Consider the following 22,698-nt stretch of genomic DNA (forward strand, 5'->3'; position numbering starts at 1 on the left):
TTCAGATGTCAATTCACCTTCTCCTTTCTCCTGCTTATGTTTTTGGAAAGTGAAAAATCTTTGTTGAATGAAGTTACAGCTAACAAACAAGCATACCATTAGCCGAAAAGAGAAAAACATAATGGATAAAAAAACCGTTAGAAATTAAAGTTAAAGGTAATAGATTGAAAAATAAAAATATGTTGTTTTAATTTTATTCACATATATGTTTGCTCCATTATGGTATATCCACTTCTGCAGTTGATATGATTCAAAGAATATTTGTATTGTATTTCAAATTGTAATGATTGGATTTTTTGTATCATAATTTCAATTAATATTAGAAAAATTGTATTTCTTATAAATAAATCTATATACATACTAAAATATTGAACAAAATGTATAGTTTCAATATAATAATTAAATAATTACAATAACTATAAATTAATAATTTCATTAACGTGAATCTTTACCACGCTATAAAAAAATACATGTTTCACAAAACTAAACAGCAAAAATATAAGCATTTTATTATAATTTTATGTATCTCACTCAGCCTTGTTCTTTTGAGTAGATTTGAGGGAGTGAATTTGATGGGATTTGAAGATAAATTTTTTTGTCGTTTATTTGAGTGAATTTAGAAGTAAACGAGAATGAATTTGAAAATAAAATTTGTGAGAATTAGTATAGAATTTTATTGACGTGATAAATTAAAAAAATTTATTTTCAAATTCACTCTCATTTACCTCCAAATTCACTCAAATAAATGACAAAAAAATCTACCTTCAAATCCTCTCAAATCCATTCAAAACAACAAGGCCTAAGTGTTTTCCTTTAACATTACATCGTACGATAAAGATGGTGGCAGTTATTAAATAAGTAATGTTTGCAAATAATAATTTATTGATAATGTGGTGTGATGATAGAAATTTGTGTTATTTCATATAAACGAATAGACATACATATTAAACTATAATCTAAAATGTATCAAACTAGATGATTATTATTAACATAATAATTGCATAATTACAGTGTTGGTAAATTAATGTTTGTGCATTTCTCAATTTTACATAATCACAATAAAACTTACTATATTGTCCGTAAAATCCAACAAAAGAATAAACAAATACATTATTATACTTATTTATCTAAAAAATGTTTTTGTTTAGCATTGTAAAATGTACGGTGACAGTCAAATATGCAATGTTAGCAAATAATCTACTTGTGTAATAATTGAAATTTTGTGCTATTGTATTCTTACAATATATTATGTTACTGTATATTGTTTTTACGAAGATATTAGTTTTGTGATATTTTTTAATTTTTAAATATGTAATGTTTTAATAGTTATTAGTTGGATATTATCTTGAAACACGTTACTTTTATTAGACGATATAATATGTGATTAAACCTCTCCACGTTCACGTTTGACGTTAAAGTGGGTAAATTCTCAAGTTTCATACTCGTCACTTGTGGCATAAAAGCGAATTCAGATAAATGTAGCGATATTTTAGAAATGAGAAACCCACAAAATTTAAAAAAAGTGCAAAAGACTAGATGGACATTTGACCTCCCTCTTAAGGTTTATGGTTAGACTTGTAAAAAAATTCATATTGATCTTATAGACAACGAAGAAACAAACTTCTGAAAAGTGGGACAATCGGTGCGAGGTTCTCTTCACCGAAATGAATACCATATTGACCCATCATACAGTGATGACTCGACCGGTCACTGGACATGAACTTTAGTTGTATCTGACAGTAATAAAAGAAGTTATAAGCACAACATTAATTCAAGAAGCTCCAAAGCAAAAATTATATATTTCATTAGTATGGTATTTTAGGATGAATAGACATGTTACCATCAACTTGAAAAAGGACATTGGCACGATTAACAATAACAAGGTGGCTAAGGCCTTACTTTTAGAGTTATTAAGTGGTTGTCCAAACATACCACCCAATTACAAAGATCTTAAGAAAGTTAAGCTTGACCAATCAAATGGTCAGTTGGTTCGTGGGACTGTTGGAGTTTGACCTTTGTTTGAATTGTGTGGCTCGGTCAGAGGCCAACACTTGGAAAATTTTGTCGTTGAGTTGTAAGGACAAGGCAACCATTCATATCAAACTTGGAAACTTTATATTGATGGATCATTTGACAAGAAAAGTAAAGGAGATGGAATTGTGTTAGAAGGGTTAAACGATATTAAAATAAAGTACTTTTAGTGTTCAAGTTTAACATATCCAACAACCAGACGGAATACGAGGCCTTGATAGTCAACCAAACATTGGGAAAGGATATGGAAGTAGGAAAAATTGATTGCAAGACTGACTCCCAACTTGTCGTCAAACATATGAAAGGAAATTTCAAGTTAAACACGATAAATTCCTCCAATATTACCACAAAGTTTCACAACTAATGAAAGACTTCAAAGCAGTTCACATCCATATATACCTCGAATGGAGAATGTCAAGGTCGACGTATTGTCTAAACTGATAAGTGACAAAGAGAAAGAACAATTATCTACGATCATAAGACAAATGTTAACAAAACCTACCGTGGAATGTTTGTCTACATCAACAACTGAAGGGAAGATTGAAGGGAGAAGATCAAAATGCAAATGAAAGACCAAGACAAGGGAAGAGAGAACAAGAACATTGAAGGCAAAACAGATTGCACGATTTGTTTCATCAAGAAATATGTGTACATAATATGGTTTTCTACACTCTTGTTAAAATGCCTCTTAGAGGAAGAAGCATGTTATGTGTTAGATAAGTTACACAATGATGTTTGTGGCCTCCACAATTAACGAATAACACTTAAAGCTCTAGCCTTACGAGTTGGGTATTATTGATCGACTATGGAGGCAAACTGCAAAATTTTTGATGAGAAGTTAAAAGGTGTCAAAAGCATGACAATAATGTTAAGATGCCCCCATCAGAATCACATAGCATATCCTCCTCCTCACCATTCGTCTAGTGAGGAATGAACATTGTTGGACCTTTCCTGGTTGATCGTGCTCATAAGAAGTTTATGCTTATGCTCATAGACTATTTCACTAAGTGGGTAAAATCAAAAACTTTGACAACCATAACCGCTTGACGAGTGTAGACATTTGTATGGAAAAATGTCATACGTCATTTTGGTTTTTCTCATAGGTCGTTATTGATAATTGTTGTCATTTTATCGACAATAAGTTTGTGGAATTCTAAATAGGATTTTGGCTCGGGAAGTTTTAACGATGCATCCAAAGCAAATAATAAAATCATATTCAAAGTCATTATACCAAGCGTGCTAATTTTAAACAGTCAAACCCCTACCGTATATTCTATGAAAAGTTATGCAAAAAAACCCTTGTTGAATGGTTTAATGTGAACGGTTAAGGAAAAGTTCTGTTAACAGAAACAAAACTGAATGACTAAGAAAGAGTTATGAAAAGTACTCCTAACAAATATGTTATTTGTAATAACTTAAACAAATGGTTAAAGGCGAGTTTTAAAGGGCAAGCTCCAAGGAATCTTAATTGTGTGTTGCTAATCCCTACCAATAGGATATATTAAAAGTAGTTAAGCGAAACACACAATCAATAAACAAGAAAAAGAAAAAACTAAATTATTAACGCAAAGTAAATTTCATTTACATTATTAAGAAGTGAACTTTAAGCCTAACTCAAGTCCATAAATCGGCTTGTAAGGTGAGGATTACACCCACTTATATACTCTAAATTGACCGTATCTCTAGTCGACGTGAGACTTCCAACACACCCCTCACGCCGAGGTATATAAATCTCGAGCAAGACTAGACATTAGTGGATGGTCCAATAATGGCCCGATAGCGAGTAAAACACTATGCCCATCCAAATCTTATTAAGATAGACTCTAACCTAACTCTGATATCATGTTAAGAAGTGAACTTTAAACTCACTTAATTTAGCTATATCTGTTTAGTTAGGCTTAAAGAAGAAATATGATTTTTAATACTCTACCTATGATAATGTATAAGTGGAATTTGAAAAATACGAAGAGATGATTTAGAGATAAGTTAGAAAATAAATGGTTAAAAAAATACAAATTTGATACCTTAAATAAGAAAGAAAAATAATTATCGAATTATTTATTTGATATATATATATATATATATATATATATATATATATATATATATAAAATTAAAAGCAAACCATTTTTATTTATAAAAAAACATTTACTTATTCACATAAAAATAAAAGTTTATTTTTTTTAGTAAACGCAAACAAATCAATCCTATATATTTTCAAATAAATAATTATTTTAAAAACACTTATTTTAAATTTAAAGAATACACTTCTCCGTGAACATAAGAAGCTGAAAAACGTAGGGATTAAATCTCTTCACTGCACGAATCACTCGTTAAAACGTACCGTTTCAAGGGAAGCAGTGTTTCAGTGGTTAGGTTTCTCTGTGCCAAGCTGCACCCTCTACACAGTGCTATTTCTAGTTGTAATGCTGCCCTGACGTCGCCTTTCTATTCCAATTCTATCTCTTCACTTTCACTCGCATCAATTTCCAACCATGACGGGTATTTCTTTGATCTTAATCTTTCTACTTTTCCCTCTTTATAGTTTTTCATTTGCAATTACATGATATGTTAACTTTATTCTATGGGTTTGGTTGCAAATTGATTATTCAATTATGTTTGGACTCTGGGTAAATTCCCAACAGCGTTAATTAGGACTTATTTGTTGCCGTGTTTTCTTACGCAGACTTCAAACAAGAACAAGATATGGAGATTGAAGCATTAGAAGCTATACTTATGGATGAATTCAAAGGTTTGCTTTTATATGAATAACATTTAAAATATTTGTACATTATCATGCATATTTACTTGGCATTCGGAATTGTTTTTCACTGAGTAAAAAGGTTTTATATTTTTGTTTGACGTTCCATGGTAGAAATACACCCTGGTGAAAGTGGCTTAAATACTTCCAGTAGGTGCTTCCAAATAAAGGTTGTTGCGCAGGTAAACGTTACTCCTTTTAGTATGGTTTATCGTGTTTTGCCTTTTTTATGTACTTCTTTCAAGTCTGAAGGGTTGGTTTGTAACAGAACATAGTTGTTTTGTTGGGTTCATACTCCATATAGCTGGCCTCATTCTTACCTGGTGGGAAGTGCCTATGTTGGTGAAATTCATGGCATGGATAAACATGATAGTTCCTCTTACGCAGCTTATTTACGATGGAAACATTTGGTGTTTTGTGTTGTTCTAATCCATATATTTGGAATATTAGCTTACTTTTCTTTTTCTATTTAGTGAAATTCTTCTGTTGTCGAGAAGAAGAGAATAACATGTTCTCACTGATGACACTCGTTGAAATGAATTGGAATAATATTAATTTCATCTTTTGGTTAAATGTAGCTTGTTGGGCAAAGTTTCCTGTAGTTTTAGCTTTAGGAGATTTAGAAGTTGGGTTTATTTACACTCCCCCCGACTGATGCAATCTACGTAGGGAACTGAGACGTCTTCCCAATCAAATAACTTAGCAAAACTCACCCTTATATTTATCTAAATACTATTCATCTGTACAGGACGACGATACTGATGGGCCAATAACTAATCCAGGTTTGTGTTTTCTTTCTCTTTAGTATATTTTATTTTCCATGTTGGTGTTCAATTTGATTGGACATGTACTTTAGATGTTTGAATATCTTGTTTTTCTTCCCAAGATACTGCTTGGATGGAGATTATTTACTGCATAATGTATGAAGGACGCATTTGATGTTTTTGTTTCAGCTCAACTGGCTTTGATATTTTCACACACAGAAAGATATCCCGATGAACCTCCCCTTTTAAATTTGAAAAGGTTAGTATTGCTATTATAATTTTATAATATTTATTATATTTTTAGTTGTCTGTCCTGTTAATTTCATGTGCATTATGATGTTTTCGTTTCATTTTATTAAACACTAATATTATGATACGTTTTTTTTTTCTTTTTTCATTTATACTAACAGTTTGCAAGGAATACATATTGAAGATCTAAGGATTTTGAAAGAAAAACTTCTACAAGAGGTAGTCATTTTGCAATGCAGTGTTGGTATTTAATGTTTGATCAGATATTGTTTGTGTTATTCTTGCAGTGGTTGTTATTCAGATTGAAAGACATCTTAATAGCCACTATAAAGTTAATATGTTTGTAGTGATTAGTGAATTTTCATTTTGCACAAGAACTGATGGTTATGAAACTATAGATTTGTGGTGGATTCTGGCTAGGTTATGGATATTTTGATGCAAAACCTGTGTTCCACAGGCTTCTGAAAATCTTGGTATGGCTATGATATACACACTTGTTACCTCAGCTAAAGAGTGGCTGTCTGACCGGTTCTGTCAAGACTCTGTTGATGGGAGTACTGAAGTAGAAGAGGCAGCCAAAGATGATGTAAGAATGTTGTCTGTTTTGTAAATTTCTTTAGAAATTTTAGTTAGTCTACTTGAATTGAATTATTTTTACAGACTATTTCAATTATCACTTATAGATATAGTCTATGATTATTATAATTAATTTTATGAAACGAGTTTTAGTTTTGGATGTTGGATATGCTGGGTGAAAAGTAGTTTATCTTTCATTTGAATCATCTAAAGTAATAAAAAAATTTATAGTAAAATTGCGAAAAAGTTGGTATGGAACAAGAAGTCATTTGTAGGAGTTGGCTCTGTGTTTAAATTAATCAATTCAATTGTTGGTGTTAAATGGGAAAACAGAAGCTGGCTAGAAAATAGTTTCTTAGCTTTTCTTTTGCTCATAATCTTTAAAATCTTGCTTATTTGGAAATAACTTTATTCTGTAATAGAAAAATTTAAAATTATCTGATTTTTACCAATATTACCAAAGAAGAGAGAACAATGTTATAAACATTTTTTTAATGAAAACAGATTATAATATCTAAAATGTATCTAATCCGAATACAAATCTAGTTCAATGCTTTCTACATTTCAAGTGCAAAAACAGTGTATTTTTTTTTTTAAATATTTTTATTTATTTCTGTATGTTAGTTAGCTGCAAAGCATGAATTAGTGCACATGTGAATTTGCTGGAATCGGATAGTATCCAATATGGATATACTTATGTAGAGAGTATCAAGATATAGAATAAATAAATGATTAAACTTTAGAGTTCAGATATATAGCTTGGATGGAGTAAGTTAACATGATAAAGAAGGATACTTAAGCTAATACGTGTAGACTGGTGAAGATTCTTGACAGGACATCAATGTCAGAGAATGGTAATTTGATCCCTTTAAACACTAATGAGAAATTGATCGGGGGATTATATCCTTCAAAGGGATCTGGATCCTTATGAAAATTGAAAGTTTAAAACTTAAACAGAGAAGTCTATAGTATAGGTTGCCGCATCTGGTGTGGTGATGCAGGAGCTTGAGTCCTGTAATGACTAGCTGAGACATTGAACCCCCATTTTAAAGTAGATAATCTCCTGCCTCTCTTAATTGCCTGCCTTTAAGGAATGTTTTTTCCTTTACATTAGGTTGTATGTTATCAAAGCTTAGTTTTTTTGCCCATAAGCGTGGATGGACTACTCTTTTGCCAACCACATAGGACTTATGCAGGAACCAGATTCCCATAACAGTCAGTTACGAGACACATAACTACCATGCATGATAGAGTCTTTTCCTTCCTAGCAACCTTATTTGAGAATGGGCCTCTCCTAGACATATTGGTGGTTCACCCTAATTCTTGTGTCCCCCACGACATACAGAATTTATTCATTTAGTATTGGAAGGGATATAACCCCTTCCCTTAGATGTATAGGTCATGAGCTGACTTGTACTTCCAGGAAATTATTTCTAAACGCTTTAGTTGTATATGTAAACAGTATAGTTTCTAAATACTTAAGATTAGCTGCCTGGAATATACCTTCTTCGAATACCAAGTCTTCTAAATACATAAGCTGTTAGGTTAGGTGGATGCTCTTGAAATTTTTAATTTTTTACATCTCTGGCACATTCTCATGCGAAAAGCCTTGGGTGCATAACATCTTGTGCCAAGATTAGAACTACATACACTGAATACTAGTAAAGACTATAAATGAGATTGCTACAAGCCTACAATTTCAACATAAATTTTAAAAGCATAAAAATGGACTTCCACACACAAAAATAACATAAGAAAGTAATTGAAGGTGTAATTCTTGTTATCCCTAAAACGTTTTAAAATTATTATTGTTACACACTGACGGTAATTTTAATTACTTACTATGCTTTACGTATGTATCCTATACTTTTAAGAAATTGCTCTATTCCAGTTATTAAACTTAAAATTCATGGCTCATTAATTAATGAGTAATGCTAACAAGATCACTGTTACTGAATGTTACGCTATCTCCAATAAATCTTGTACCTTGCATTTGGATTTGATGCTTTAATTTTTTAATCTGTAGATTTGGTCAGTGAAAGATATTATTTTAGCTTAGATGCCTCGTAGCTTCCTATGCTTTTTACTATAAAGGAAAATAATAATTTTCTCTGTAATATATTACGTTCAATAATCACTAGTGTTCATTATCCTATGTGGTAGATGTTTTTATTGTCTGATTTCCTCCTTTGGGATTGTCAGAAAAGCTTTCCCACTAGATTGCACTTAGTAAATGATCATGTAGAATTATAGACTAGACATTTTTTTCATACAATTACTTGTCTATTAATGTTTTCTAAAGGATTGTCTTGTAGTTCTTAATTATGATATTAGTTATTGTAGTAACTGGATTCATTTTAGGATGTCGTATTTCCTCTGCAATATATTCTTTTTATAATTTTATGCATTTGCTTATGAAACTGTGTTTTAAAAGCTCCATGATAATTTTATTTATCTAACATTTTAGATAGTGATACCCCACGGAGAACCAGTTACTGTTGAAACATTTTTGGCATGGAGAGAAAGGTTTGAAGCGGAACTAGCATTGGAACGAGCCAAGTAAGCTCCCTTTAGTTTTTTAAGTCTTTTCATCATATCCACAATTTTGAAAGACAAAGGTTTTCTGTTGGCTAATCAATGTACTTCACAAGTCCATGTGACGACACCTGATTCGCGATTATCTGATGGGGTAGAGAATTTAAATGTATGTATCATATATAGCAGTAAGAAGATAGGGGAAAGATAATGGGGGTGGGTGGATTATAAATTTGAAATGTAGAATCATTAATGAGTTAGTCAATCCCTTACCCAAGTTCTTTTTATTCACGAGTTCTAACTAGAAACTACTGATAATCTACTGCAACTACTTTCCTTTTAATGCCAAATCAATTTGTTCTAATTTCAGGCTAATGCCCGAATCTGTGCTCACAGCGCCTAAGGAAAAGAAGCCCAGTGGTAGACAATGGTTTGAAAGTGGAAGAGCGGTATCTTCTTTTCCTAACTATTCTTATTCGTACCTAGTTGTCCTAAATTAATATTTGTTGTGTTAACGTTTTACAACTCAAGCGAATTTGGTACTTTCTACTAAACTAAACCATTAACCTGAAATTGTTTTATATTTAGTTAAAAAGAAACTCTGTTACTTATCCGAGTAGGAGACGTAACGAAATCACCCTCTCACACACTCTCAACAAGCAAAAGAATAATGAAAGAATGGAATTGAATGAATGAATATCTTTTATTGATGGTAATATCTGAATAAACAAAAGTAAACAATAATTGGGAGCATAATCAATTATTTGGGAGCATAACCTCCCTCACAAGACAATAATGTCTGTCACAAAACTCAATAATCAAAAGCAAACCCTTAACCCTAGACTCTAGCTTTATTTATACTAATTATTTCCCGCCCCATCTCTTACTAAATATTTCCCTAGAATATATATGCATTTAATATAAATATCTCTATATTTAATATAAATATCTCCCATATATTATCCTAGCATATGTCCTTAATTATAAATATCTTATATTGAATATTTCTCTAGGATATATATTTATTTACTCTAATTAATTTATACTGAATATTCTCTCCTATTGTGGCTCCTTTTACTGTAATTAGCTCTCGCCCCCCTAACTGCTGAGCAGTTAAGATGGTGATTCTTCAACCGTTCGGCTCAGGTCCTTCCCTGCTTTCCACCGTTTGGCCTGGTCGCTCCTTGTCTCCCATCATTCGGCCTGGTCGCTCCTTGCCTCCACCGTTTGGCCTGGTCGCTCCCCGTTGTCCATCGTTCGGACTGGTCGCTCCCCTTTGTCCATCGTTCAGTCTGACCGTTCCCCTTGTCCATCGTTCGGCCTTACCTCTCCATGCCTTCCACTGTTCGGCTTTTACGGTCAATACCGTTCGGCCTCACTTCCCTCCTACCTTTCTTCTCTTTCTCATTACCTCCCACCTTATACCCTAACAAACTCCAACTGTTAATTGATAATGTCTGAGAAAAGGTCCTCGGACTATAGAATTTGTTGGAAAATGGTGCCTTCCTATTGAAAGAGTTGAGATTATTATTGCAAAGTTTGAGATGTAAAATTTATCACTGGTGGCCCAGTTACCTCTAAATTTACTTCATACAAAATTTAACCACAGCAGTGTCTAATACATCCCGGTTGTTATCCAAGGTTCCTTGTTAATTAATGTTACCTATAGAACAATCCATAACGGATGATTCTCTTAAAATTCCATTAACCATCGCACTTGGTTAATGGATCATGTTTTTTAGAATCTAATTCCCATTATAATTCTCTTAAATTTTGTGAACATATATAAATATACCAGCTGTTTTTGTTCATTCACAGAAAGGTGTGGCTGCTGTCAATGAGGAATCTGATCTGGAGGACGAGGAAGATATTGACTTTGATGAAGATGATTTTGAAGGTACACTTCTCATTCTTTCTGTTTCTTTGAATCAAATCCTTAGTTTGTAAGTGTTGTATGTTTGTCTCGGCAGATGATGACGAGGAGGATATGCTTGAGCATTATCTGGCTGAAAAATCTGATTCATCCGCACATTCTTCCAGGAGAGCTAGTTAAATTGAATATGCTGCTGCATATCCGGCAGAGTTTTACAGTTTGCATATCTGGCAGAGTTTTACAGTTTGCATATCTGGCAGAGTTTTACATGTTGCCTCTCACTCTGAGGGAGAGGGAGTTTCTGCCATCTTTCTAGAAGTGGGGGTGATTTGGTTTATGATATTATCAGGTACAATGCAAAAGTGTTTGATGTGTGATATTCTATTTCACATGAGCACCGTTTGATATAAAAGAAATATTTTTTGTTTGTAGTCATCATCCTTGAATTGTAATGAAATCAGTGTCTTATGGATAAACAGCTTTATAACTCATTTTGAAGTAGAAGAAATAAGATAAATTTTGTTTCAATGGTTATATATCATGAATGAAATACGAACTCCTTGACCAATTTGGTCGGCTGAATGTCGTCACCAAAGTAAGAAAAAATATTTGGCATTCCATTTTATTTTTAACCACTCGTAAATGAACATTTCTAACTTGCCCACAGGAGCACTTTTTATTACTGCATTTAATGTAAGCTATAAATGTGAATTTCGAAGTGATGGTGTTTGTGGTTTAGGTTAAAAGTAATTCGATCTCATTGTAACGGTAAATTATATTTTGATTTGACTACTATATTGAATCTGATTAAGACGTTATAGTTTGGATTGGTTCATTATTCAACTTTTGCATTATATTTCCAGGGGCTACAAATACTAAAGAATACACCGCAGGCATATTCAATAATATAACAATTTATTCATGTATCATATCTCATCATATTTCAAAAACATGATTTAAGTTATAAATCACTAGTTAAAGTAATATAAATTTATATAAAAGGAATTTTAGGCTTAAACTTACTGTTATAATTGCGAATGATACCTTTCCGAAGCATATGCACATGGAAGAAAGCAAGAAATAAGAATTCTCGAACATAATAAGGAAACATAGAAAGAAAATGTTTTCATATAAAAAAAAAGTTGAAGGTGTGGTTATGATTGCAAAGATTAAAGAGATGAAGACAAACTTGCTACGTGTTTGCTTTGACTTCGAGTTTTTATGTTGAATGCATTGTGAAATATGTTTCTTGAAAAAAAAAATCCTGATTACTGCCGAGAAAGATGATATTTCCTTATTGTTTTAACTATTTCGTTTTATAAATTTCTTTCAATTTTTTTATACTTAGGAGAATTTCTAGCAACCAGTTATCTAATTCATTTTTTAAACACATTTTTATCAGCGGTTAAAATTTATTAAACACTAGAAAATAAAAATAACTCTTAAGTACGTATTTCTCTAGTTAAAATTTATTAAACTACAAAATCAAGAGAGTCATTAAAGACAAGTATAAAAAGTAAATAAATATGATTTTCATAGTTTATGAATAGTATTTTTCTTTATTTTTTAAAGAATATGAAAAAGTTAACAAAGTACATGAAAGTATAAACAAAAAATGTTCTTAAAGTTAATTGAAATCAGCGTGTTCTAGAAACTAGGTTAAAAATTGAATGCCTTTCGCACAATCTTTAATTAATGAATGTCTTTTCTCGATGAAAAGGAAATACTTAAAATTTAGCATCCAAAATCGATTGTTAATAACAAGAATACAACCAATGACCTTAAAAACTATCTCAAATTGAATCTATCCTAAGGTATCTAATTGCTTACACTTTGAAATATAGGAAAGTGTCAGGAAGAAAGCTTTGAAATGCATATAATAAGCAAAACTTGATGTAGCCATTCTTCTCATTTCAATTAAACTCAATTGACTGATTCTCTCACTTTAATTTCAATTTTCAAACTCTCAGCTTTTATTTCAATTTCAATATCCAAATATTTCTCAAGCCGGATTTAAATAGCCAAGGACAATTTCTCCTTTCACATGGCAATAATAAATATGCATTTTCTGGTTGTTAAACTAAAATTTGTCCTCTAAATTCTTTTCTAAGTCTAATTTTTCTTACATTTGATTACATATTTTACAAGGAAACATGCTTTGGCAATAGTGTCACCTATCATTGACAACTTGACACTAGAATCAACAATGCTTTGGACTATTCCGTAAATGGAGATTTTCAACCATGGTGCCAATCGCAAACATCAATATTTGGATGCATTCAAAACATTGCTATATAAACTTCTATATAGAACCTTGATCAGTCATGGCTTGGGCAATGGTTAGAAAGGCAGATATGACTGCTCCATGCACCAGAGCCCTGGCATGACAACAAGCAAATAGTAAACATTAACTACGGCAGCATATTAAAAGAAAGACATTTCAAGATGAATGATCATTAAAAAAAATCCATAGCAAGAATCTACAGTTACCATTGTTGTAATGTTACTGAAAATAAAAACTTACTCAGGGCTTTCTTTTTGATAACCAAAGTCAGTTGCAGCTTTTATAGCTCTCTGATAAGTCTGTTTCATTGCTTCCTGCCCAAAGAAACAGTAAATTTGATGAGTTGGTATAAAAACAGTATGTGACTGATGCATAATGAAGCGTGAAAGAAAAAATATTAAACATTGATGACTCAATTTCCACTTAAGCTATATGTCAAATTTCATCTGGCACCAGTCATAACATTCTTAATGTGCCTCATGTATACTATAATTGTCAAACTCATAGCCCAAAACCAAAAACAGAAAACCTCAAATACATGCACACATGTACACAACTCAATCCATAATGTGTTCCTTTGCGCATATAAACATAACCGAGTTCATTATAATTCTTTTCAAAAAGAGTGGAAGAATGAGCTCAGTTCAGTTTAAATAGGAAGTGTAAATAAGAGCATTCATACAACAAAGATGATATCAAACCAAACTACCATTTACTATTCTTAAAAGGCAAACAATATAGTGTGCAAAAGCAATTTGATTTCGCAAAAGTACCTGCAATTTAGATTCAAAGTCCTCCGGTGACCAGTGCATCAAACTGCATTCATGATTCAGTTCAAGTTCTCCAGCTACAACCTGCAGGCAAGGAAAACAGATGACTGAAGAAAGGTCCATCCAAATGTCTTGTCTAATGTTTGATGTTGAAATGGAATCTAAAAGTTGAACAGGAGATCAATTAAATGATGTTAATCAATCCAACATAAGCTTGCGATCAGAGTTCCAATTTGATATTTTACTGTTAAATGGTTAATGTTAATAGTTAAAATAAGCCTATTCAGGCACAGCTTGACTAGAGGTTCTAATAATTCTAAAGAGTTGTTCATGTAATTGCATATAGCACTCCACAAGGGGATCCCACAATAGAGATATCAATGGACTGCTTTGCTGTGCTAACTCAACTGATTATATAGTTGGTTTGGTAGTCAATTAAATCATTGTCAAATGAACCTTCTAGTTAATGATGGTATCTCTTTAGCATGTACAAAAGTGTGGGAGAGAACCTCAGTATTTTAGAGGCTGAAGAAAGTCAGATATACACATGAGAGGCTATTTGCTTGACTAGAACCAATTATCATTAGTCATACAACAAAAACTTATGTTGAGCCAAGGCTCACGCTCATCACCTGCGAAATATTCACATCTAATGAAGGTTTAGAGCAGGGAAGTATTCATTAAACAACTAATGCTATGCTGGAAATTTTGGGGGAAATTGAAGATGTTAAGTTCTGCACACAAGGACCCAACAGTACAAAACTATTCCATCTCCTTTCCTGTTTCTCTACGTCCCCATTCCAACTGATGGCTAATAAATAAATTACAATACAGAACTAATTTTCCATAAGCATTCTCAATTACGGTGGATTATGTTAGCATTTTCATCATGGTTGCATTCAAAATAAAAGTGGCCGCACTATGATCATCAATGTTGTGTTGCTTCGGTTAAGGTGAGGGCAATAGTATGAAATAATTTTAATCTCACCCCTCCAGCACCAGCAGCCATTGCAGGAGCAATGAGAACACTAGCTTTTCTGAAAATCTGAACTGCGTCAGGGGTACAAGGCATGTTTGAACCTGGTATTTGAATTGAACAAGTAGCTTCTATTAGAATATACCTGGAAGAAGAGGAAGGGCACAAGCCATATATGTCTCAGAAGTTAGAAGAACAACTACCTTCTACAAGTATACGACAACCTGAATTAACCAAGTTAATGGCATCAGATTGATCAATTTCATTATGTGAAGCACAAGCAAATGCAACATCACACCTTTCACTCCACGGTTTTGCTTCATCATAATATTTGGACCGAGCATAGGTTTTTGAATAGTCTCTACATATTGTCAATTTATGAACCAGTGAAATTATACACAGTAAGCAAGCATAAAGCATAAACAAACAACAGAAATGATACAAACCGCAAACTTCTTTGCTGAGCTTTGATGTCTCTCAGAAATGATATTTTCATGTAGTCAAATCCATCCTCATCAACCAAATATCCTCTGGAATCTGACAAATGCCTTTTTTAAAAAACATCCTCCTTGACCAGGGTGATACACAAAGGTACCCAAAATGATATGGGAACTCTAGATTCAATTAGTACAATTCTTAATGATGATCTATATATAAAGATGAAAACTTATGCAGTAACATAGCGCAAATTTTCATTCTTGCTAAAATAAATGAACACAGACAAAGCATCCTATGCAGTAGCCCCATTATATTCAAAATCATTAAAATACAAAATTACCTGATACTGAAATGGGAAGTGCACCATAAGCAATTAGCTTCTCCAAAACATGCATTGCAATCTTTCCAGAGCCGCTCACAACACATCTACAGGAAATTATAAATTAGAAGAGTATTCCAGGATCACAACTGAGTGGAAACCAATTTAGGAAGCAAGAAATTTCACACCAGATAATTGTCTTAAAAAGAATCTAATAAGTTAATAAATTAAATTATAGAAAATAAGAGTTTTCAAGTATCTAACATTAATGGAATTCATAACTCAAGAAAAATACTACCGAGTCAAAAATAAAATATTCAAATCCTCATAAAGATACTTAATTATAACAAGGAAATGAGGGTCAAGAAGGTAGCACCGATAATTAATGAGTTTGTTGGAAGCTCCATATCGATTATAGATAAAGCTAATTTGAGGTATATATGTAGGTGCGAACCTCACCTTATAAGCTGGTTTTATTGGATTGAGTTAGGCTTAAAGTCCATTTCTTATCATAGTATCAGATCCATGAGTTACAATCTATCCTAGTGAGATTTGTGTTTTGTTGGCCATATCATTCCACCTGCTATCGAACCATCTATTAATATCTAGTCTCACGCATAAGATGTATATACCTCAGCGTGAGGGAGTGTGTTGAAAGTCCTACATCGATTAGAGATAAGACCGATTTAGAGTATATATGTGGATGAAAACCTCACCTTACAAGCTAGTTTTGTGGGATTGAGTTAGACTTAAAGTCCACTTATTAATAGAGTCAATAGCAACAATATTTATGCAATGGTCGAAATTAAAATAAAAACCTTAATCCTTTAAGTTCTTTATTCATGTCAGCAAGCATGATCTGCGCAAAGAAAACCTGCAGAAGAATGACAAACTTGTTAAAAATTTAATAACTTTAAACTAGGAATGCAGAACCTTTTTATGATGATCTTCTAGGCTAGAATGAACTTCCATCTTACATGCTCTTTCCTCTGATATGATGAGTTGCCTTATTTGAGATTTTAAACAATAGTGGTTAGATATTCTCTTCTTTTTTATTGAACAAGGAAATGCATAAGAAAATGGAAGGCTACCAAAGAGCTCAATTCATACATAACCACTCCAAATTACATATCCCACCATAAACCCATAGATATCAAGAATTAAACATTGAAATTACCAGTCCATAGCCAGTAGCTTCAGGTCGAAGACTGGAGCCAGACCAAAAGATCCTTGGCCCTGTAAAACTTCCCTGCATAAGTGAGGGATACATATGAAAATTACCCAACAAAAGAAATAGTTTTCTTTCTTCCACAAATGTCAATATTTATAAGAGTCTTAAGCTAAGTACACAAGCTTATAACCACAAAAGTCAATAAATAAAAAAACAGAGTAGTCATGTGGTCGCTCAAGACTCAAATTAAAACTTATAAGTAAAGAAAAAGAAATACGACAATACAATGAAGGAAACATGTCAATCTGATGGACGGAGAACACAAAAAGCTGTGTTGGAGAGAAAACAGAACTAAACTGTAGAACAAGATGTCGATTCACCAGAAAGACAGAAACAACACCCCAACTGCCATAAGAACTGAGTTGCCATAAATGAACATGTTTACCAAAATCAAGGTGCTCTTGGGCCACACTGCTGTTAGGTCTCATGTTTGTTCTGAACTTCTCACAACATAAACCTAGCCATTCTTATTAAAAAAACCCTATCTCAGACAAAAATACCAAAAAAGAAAAAGGGTAGTGAGTGAGGGAATTTTCCTTTTGTCAACAGTAGCAGGCACAATGGCCACAAATTTCTAGGCTGAAGGAAGCACTTCATAGCTGTGACTCCTGCTAGCCTGCTACATAAAAATGCTCCACTATAGGTTTGGATAGCATTCGGATGCTAGCATACACTGTTGCATGACTATTGTGCCGCTAAAGGGAGCTATTAACAACTATGGTGTAGTAATTACATGAGTAAAACAATGTGCTAATTTTGTATCATAAATCATGCCCATACATACTCCTTGACGGTTTTCATCACAATTTTTTCTTAACCTCCCCCTGCCACTAGTTATCTACTCTCCTAACCAGGGCTTCGGTAGATCTTCTCCACACATGCCCAACCTTAACCATAAGAACATCGAGAGATTCTCTAGAGGATAGGAAAAATTAAGGGGAAAGTTAACGCAGATCTACATCATTGTACTTCAAAAGAGATAAGCTAACAACAAAAGGATGATCAAAATTACAAAATATGTAGACAATAATACTTACTCTAGGTTTGCAAATGGAAGATGCATGTCTTTGAGTTTGTTCTACCTATTTACTCACTTTTCCCTTGGTCAATGAGATTTATTCTACTGACATTTTACATAAAATGCATTAAGCAATTCAGGTGTGAGGGATAAACATACAGAGGAAAATACATAAGAAAAAGGTAAAATATTTATTTTTACACTAAATCGTTTGTTATGGTTGCATTACCTGAAAATGACCAGCGAGACGTCTATACTGTCCAAAAAGATATCCCATTTCTCGAGTACCAACACCCATTTCCTCTGATGGAAGATCCTGATAGACATTCATCACAAGAATATACATGAAATAGGACTTGGATGTGGCACAGTTAAAAGATGTAGAAAAATAATATGCTCAGTTACCTTGTCAGGCCCTAGGTAGCGATACATCTCACTCATGAAACTTTGGCAAAATCGCATAATCTGCCAACTTATCAAAGTAACATTTAGTAATTATAAAACCACTAGAGATCAAATCATTATATGAAAATTTACCTCATTATCACTTTTTCCTTTTGGATCAAAGTCACTTCCACCAGCTGCTCCTCCTAATTTGTATGGCGATAAGGCATTCTTTAAAGTCTGTAGAGAAGATTGTATTGTTAAACTAAAAGTGGACCAAAACAAAAATGCAACTCAGAATAAAAAAGAAAGGCTTCAAGATACACACTGTTACTCAACTAAACTCTACACCTTATTACGGAAAAAAATAATATTTTGAATGAATGCAGGTTTTCTGTCTCAATCATTATATCTCCTAACATAAAGTAAATAGGTCACACAAGATCTATCCATGTTAGAAATACTTCGAAGATCTTGCCAATCTTTATTTTAGGAAATATTTTAGAGGTATGGCATACAGTGCTGATTTTCACATTTTTAATTTACTGCCTTAATTATATTAGGCAGATAAGAAATTGGAAGGTTTGCTTATCAATTGCACATAAACAGCATACCTACATGTGCAGTAAAAACACATTAGTAGAAGAAATCAAGCACATACATAAAATAAATCAAACTCATGCATCCTATGTTAGTGTAATAGGTACCAACCAATTTTAGGCATCTAAGAAATCCATGTCGCAAAATTCACCTAAAGAGAGTATTTAAAAGAACTCCAACACTGACCCTGCCCCCTCCGTATTCATTATGTGCTCTCACCATCTGTTTAATATCACCCTGACATTTATTCTCTCTCTCTCTCTCTCTCTCTCTCTCTCTCTTATTGTTTTACTCCTACACCCTTGAATTCTATATGGACATTGCATATGCAAGCACTCGTATTTGCTTATTTGTTCTCTCATTTATTATGTGTTTGATCTGTTAAAATCAGATATACAGACAACTAATACCCCCTAATAGTGACATCAGATGATGCTAAAAGAAAAATAAGAAAAGAAAAAGGTGGGTTCTACCATGGTGATGAAATGTAAAACGTAAGTGTTTAACATATAGCCCAAATGTAGGGGGATTGATGATTACATGACTCCCCCCACCTTGTCCACCCCAAAAAAAAAGGACGAAAATATTTTATATATAATGTGCACTCTTGTTGAGTAATAGCTCAAAGGATTAAAAAGGAAGTATATTAGCTTCCAATTCATGGAAACAAAAATGTGATGGCATTAAAAAAGGTTTAATTCTGCAAGATTTAAGCCATTACTTATAAGAAATAATGTTATATATATGAATACCAAAAATACTCATAATACCTGTTCAAAACCAAGGAACTTGGCAATACTTAAATTCATTGATGGATGAAAACGAATACCTCCCCTACATGGACCCATCGACTGGTTAAATTGTACCCTAAAGCCTCGATTTACATGTGTCTCACCCCTATCATCCACCCATGATACTCGAAAAACAATCATCCGTTCAGGTTCCAACAAGCGCTCCATTATATTAACATATCTGAAACATGAGAATATTCATTAGATGCATCCAAAAATCATTTGTTGATAGATAAATACATAATTATAGCCATTGGAATAAAAGCACACCGAGAATTTTTTGCTATGACTCTTTCAAGGGCTTGAACTGCTTCCTGGACTGCCTGAATGAATTCAAACTCATGAGGATCCCTTTTTAGTGTAGCTTCAAGTATTGATCCTGCTGTTTTTAACATGGCAAGTTCAATTATAGAATTGTCAGACAATACCCAAAACATAAGTACCGTCATAATAAAGAAGATAACTTCTTATCAACTCAACATACTATTTAGTGTGTAGACATCCAAAATGTTTTAATTTCAAGAAATTTAATATATCAATTGTAAAATAGAAATTCTATCATACAGAACAACAGAAATAAACTGAAATTTGCTAGAGTAATGACAATCTGAAGTCTGACTGTTCAATATCAGGAAAGGATAGAAAAACTCAAATAAGAACTGAAAGTATCTTTACTGTTCATGTATTCAAATTTGAATATTATGGACCAGGTCCAGAGAATGTACCACTGTTTAAGTATAAAGGAGGAACTAACAAAATTGATCAGCGAGGCAGATTCCTATTATCCTATAAAATTGATAAACTGCATCTTTCTTAAAAATCCAACATAATTTACATAAATATCTATTAAGAACTAATGACCACAATGTAAAATAAATAGGTAAAGAGCACACCAAGTGATATAATTCAACTATTTGAAAACTCAGTATACGACCATCAACATATTCATAGACAGTGCTCAAAATATTATCTTTCCATGCCAGTCAGCATGCTGAGGAGGCCAACCTTTTACGTAAACAGGCTTGTCAACCACAATTTTATCTTTGGAGGCCATTTGAAGACGAAGAGCCTCTTTGTGAAGCAAACTGTTATTGTGTTCTTCCAGAGCACTCATTTGCATATTACGACTGCCCTCATTCCCATAAGGATTTCTTCTATGCTTTCGCCCATACTCCCTGCAGACAGAGCAGAAAATCCTAGGTGTCCCATCCTTCATATCTACAAAAGCCCATTTATAGGTGTCCGCCCATTCTTCTCTCCATCTTTTAACAACCTTTTTCTTCCTTTTCACTTGCTGGTTCTTGGACATATCTTGAGCATCATTAGAAAGTTGAGAAACCATCCCCATCTGCTTGCTCTCACCATGTTCTTCTGCGGAAGATTCCCGCATTGGTGCACCAATTAGAGTAGCATTACCAAACGAAGGGTCATCATCCCCAGGTCCAATTTCTAAATCAATCTCCTCACCAAGTTCTCTCACAACCAAATTATGTCTCTGACTTTGCTGAATCAAAGCCATATCATCCATTACAGAATTCATCCCTACTATTCCACTGGTTGGCAACAACATTCAGCATGACAGCCCTCAAAGCGAATTTTAAATGATTTGCTTTCTGCAAAAGATATACATCAAATCACCAACTTACCTATTTTAGAATTAACGGAACAAACAAACCAAACTCATCCACATGACAAACACATGTCTAAATCAGTTGGCGCAATTGACTTAGAATAGACATGGACAACATAAAGTACCCTACCACTCGAATAGACATCATAACAGTGGCACTGGCTAGGCAGGCTTGAGTTCTTCAAAACAAAAATTAACAAAAATCTCAAACATGAACACCATTTCTAGTACGCAGACAACATTTAAATTGAATAAACTCTTTCAAAACTTCCCTCAACCCCATTCTAGCTAGCACCCATCGGAGCTGACAATCATTCAAACCCCAAGGCAGAGCATAAATCTCATAATCCTCACAAACACAAAAGGTCAGTGTCCACAAACACCACACCTGATGGAGCAAAAAATTGATTTTTTTCCAACAACCAACAAATGATAACTAAATTTGCAGAAATACCCAGAAGTTGAATTTGACCACTGAGCTCAAATACCTTAAGAAATTGAACCAAAGTGACAGACTGGAAAAGTGGAGGTTTTGAGCATCTCGTGCAAGTGAGATCAAAGAGGGGAGATTGGAGCAGTAAAAGGAGGAAACTTTAATTCGAAATTGAGGTTAGAGAGTGGAGTTTGATGTGTGTGGAACAAAAACATAGCTGGGGAGTTTAATGATTGTTTCTGGAACTGTTTGTTTTGTTAGGTATTTCAGAAATCGAAGAAAGTGGGGGCAGTGAAGAGTGACCAGGATGTATATTTCGGAATTTTTTTTAGAAATAATTTTCACATATACTTTGTCAGATTATTTAATTTTTCAATGTTTTTATTTATTACAGAGCAATATTTTTATTTAAAATAAATTAATTTATCTTCAAAATAAGAAAAATATGTCTTCCTCACTAAGGTATCCCTTTCCTGCTGAGTATTTCATAGTACAACAAGAAAAACAAATTTGAGTAGTTTTTAAAAACAATTGTAGGTAATTTACTTTTAGTTAAGAGTATTGTTTTTATAAAAATTTTAATCAAAATTGTCGATTTATTTTTTTATTTTTTGCGTTTTAAAATGTGAGCATAACAAGGTCGTTGTGAACTAAGAATTGTAATCCATAAAATGCAAGGTTCCTATTTTAATTTTAATGAAGAAAATGATCTAAAATGATTTCAAGTTATTATGACTCATGAATATATCAAAATACGATATTTTCATGTATTTTAAAAAAAAAAACTAATTAATTAGTTGCACTCTTAGGAACATGATATCCATCATATTATCTTTAATTTACTCTCTTTAATTAATTAAAACTCATTGAAAACCATTCATGAAATAAAGTGTCCATGAATAAAAATGCACGACTTTTTTTAAGTTTTAAAATTTATATCGATAAGACATCATATAATTAAATTGTTTTAAGAGAGATACATTTAAGGAATGTAGATTTCATTTATCATATTTTAATTTTTAACATTATCAAATT

General features: G+C 32.8%; 2 protein-coding genes across 3 annotated transcripts; one reads left to right on the top strand and one right to left on the bottom strand.

Annotated features, from left to right (window-relative positions):
- Positions 1-4,332: 4,332 nt before the first annotated feature.
- Positions 4,333-11,323, top strand: LOC124846998 (Ubiquitin-conjugating enzyme family protein). The gene is made up of 11 exons (XM_047324377.2): positions 4,333-4,533; positions 4,718-4,783; positions 4,907-4,974; positions 5,541-5,574; positions 5,746-5,815; positions 5,967-6,024; positions 6,263-6,391; positions 8,849-8,940; positions 9,287-9,365; positions 10,735-10,813; positions 10,887-11,323. The coding sequence occupies exons 1-11, from the start codon at positions 4,527-4,529 to the stop codon at positions 10,967-10,969; spliced, it is 765 nt and encodes a 254-aa protein (XP_047180333.1). The 5' UTR covers positions 4,333-4,526; the 3' UTR covers positions 10,970-11,323.
- A 1,343-nt stretch (positions 11,324-12,666) lies between these two features.
- Positions 12,667-21,948, bottom strand: LOC124847000 (uncharacterized). Of its 2 annotated transcripts, none has more exons than XM_047324382.2 (16): positions 21,719-21,948; positions 20,606-21,213; positions 19,871-19,979; positions 19,580-19,781; positions 18,363-18,449; positions 18,231-18,290; positions 18,055-18,141; positions 16,754-16,825; positions 16,395-16,450; positions 15,598-15,683; positions 15,266-15,356; positions 15,023-15,180; positions 14,832-14,923; positions 13,847-13,927; positions 13,314-13,387; positions 12,667-13,167 (listed from the first exon to the last, which is right to left on the bottom strand). In XM_047324382.2, exons 2-16 carry the CDS (start codon positions 21,168-21,170, stop codon positions 13,092-13,094), a joined length of 1,896 nt encoding a protein of 631 aa, XP_047180338.1. In that variant the 5' UTR covers positions 21,171-21,213; positions 21,719-21,948; the 3' UTR covers positions 12,667-13,091. The 2 variants fall into 2 exon arrangements, with proteins under 2 accessions (XP_047180338.1, XP_047180337.1); XM_047324381.2 differs by having other exon boundaries at positions 19,871-19,982.
- Positions 21,949-22,698: the final 750 nt, after the last annotated feature.

The sequence above is a fragment of the Vigna umbellata genome, chromosome 11, assembly GCF_029865625.1.
Source record: "Vigna umbellata cultivar VRB3 chromosome 11, Vumbellata_1.0, whole genome shotgun sequence".
Classification (NCBI taxonomy): Eukaryota; Viridiplantae; Streptophyta; class Magnoliopsida; order Fabales; family Fabaceae; genus Vigna; species Vigna umbellata.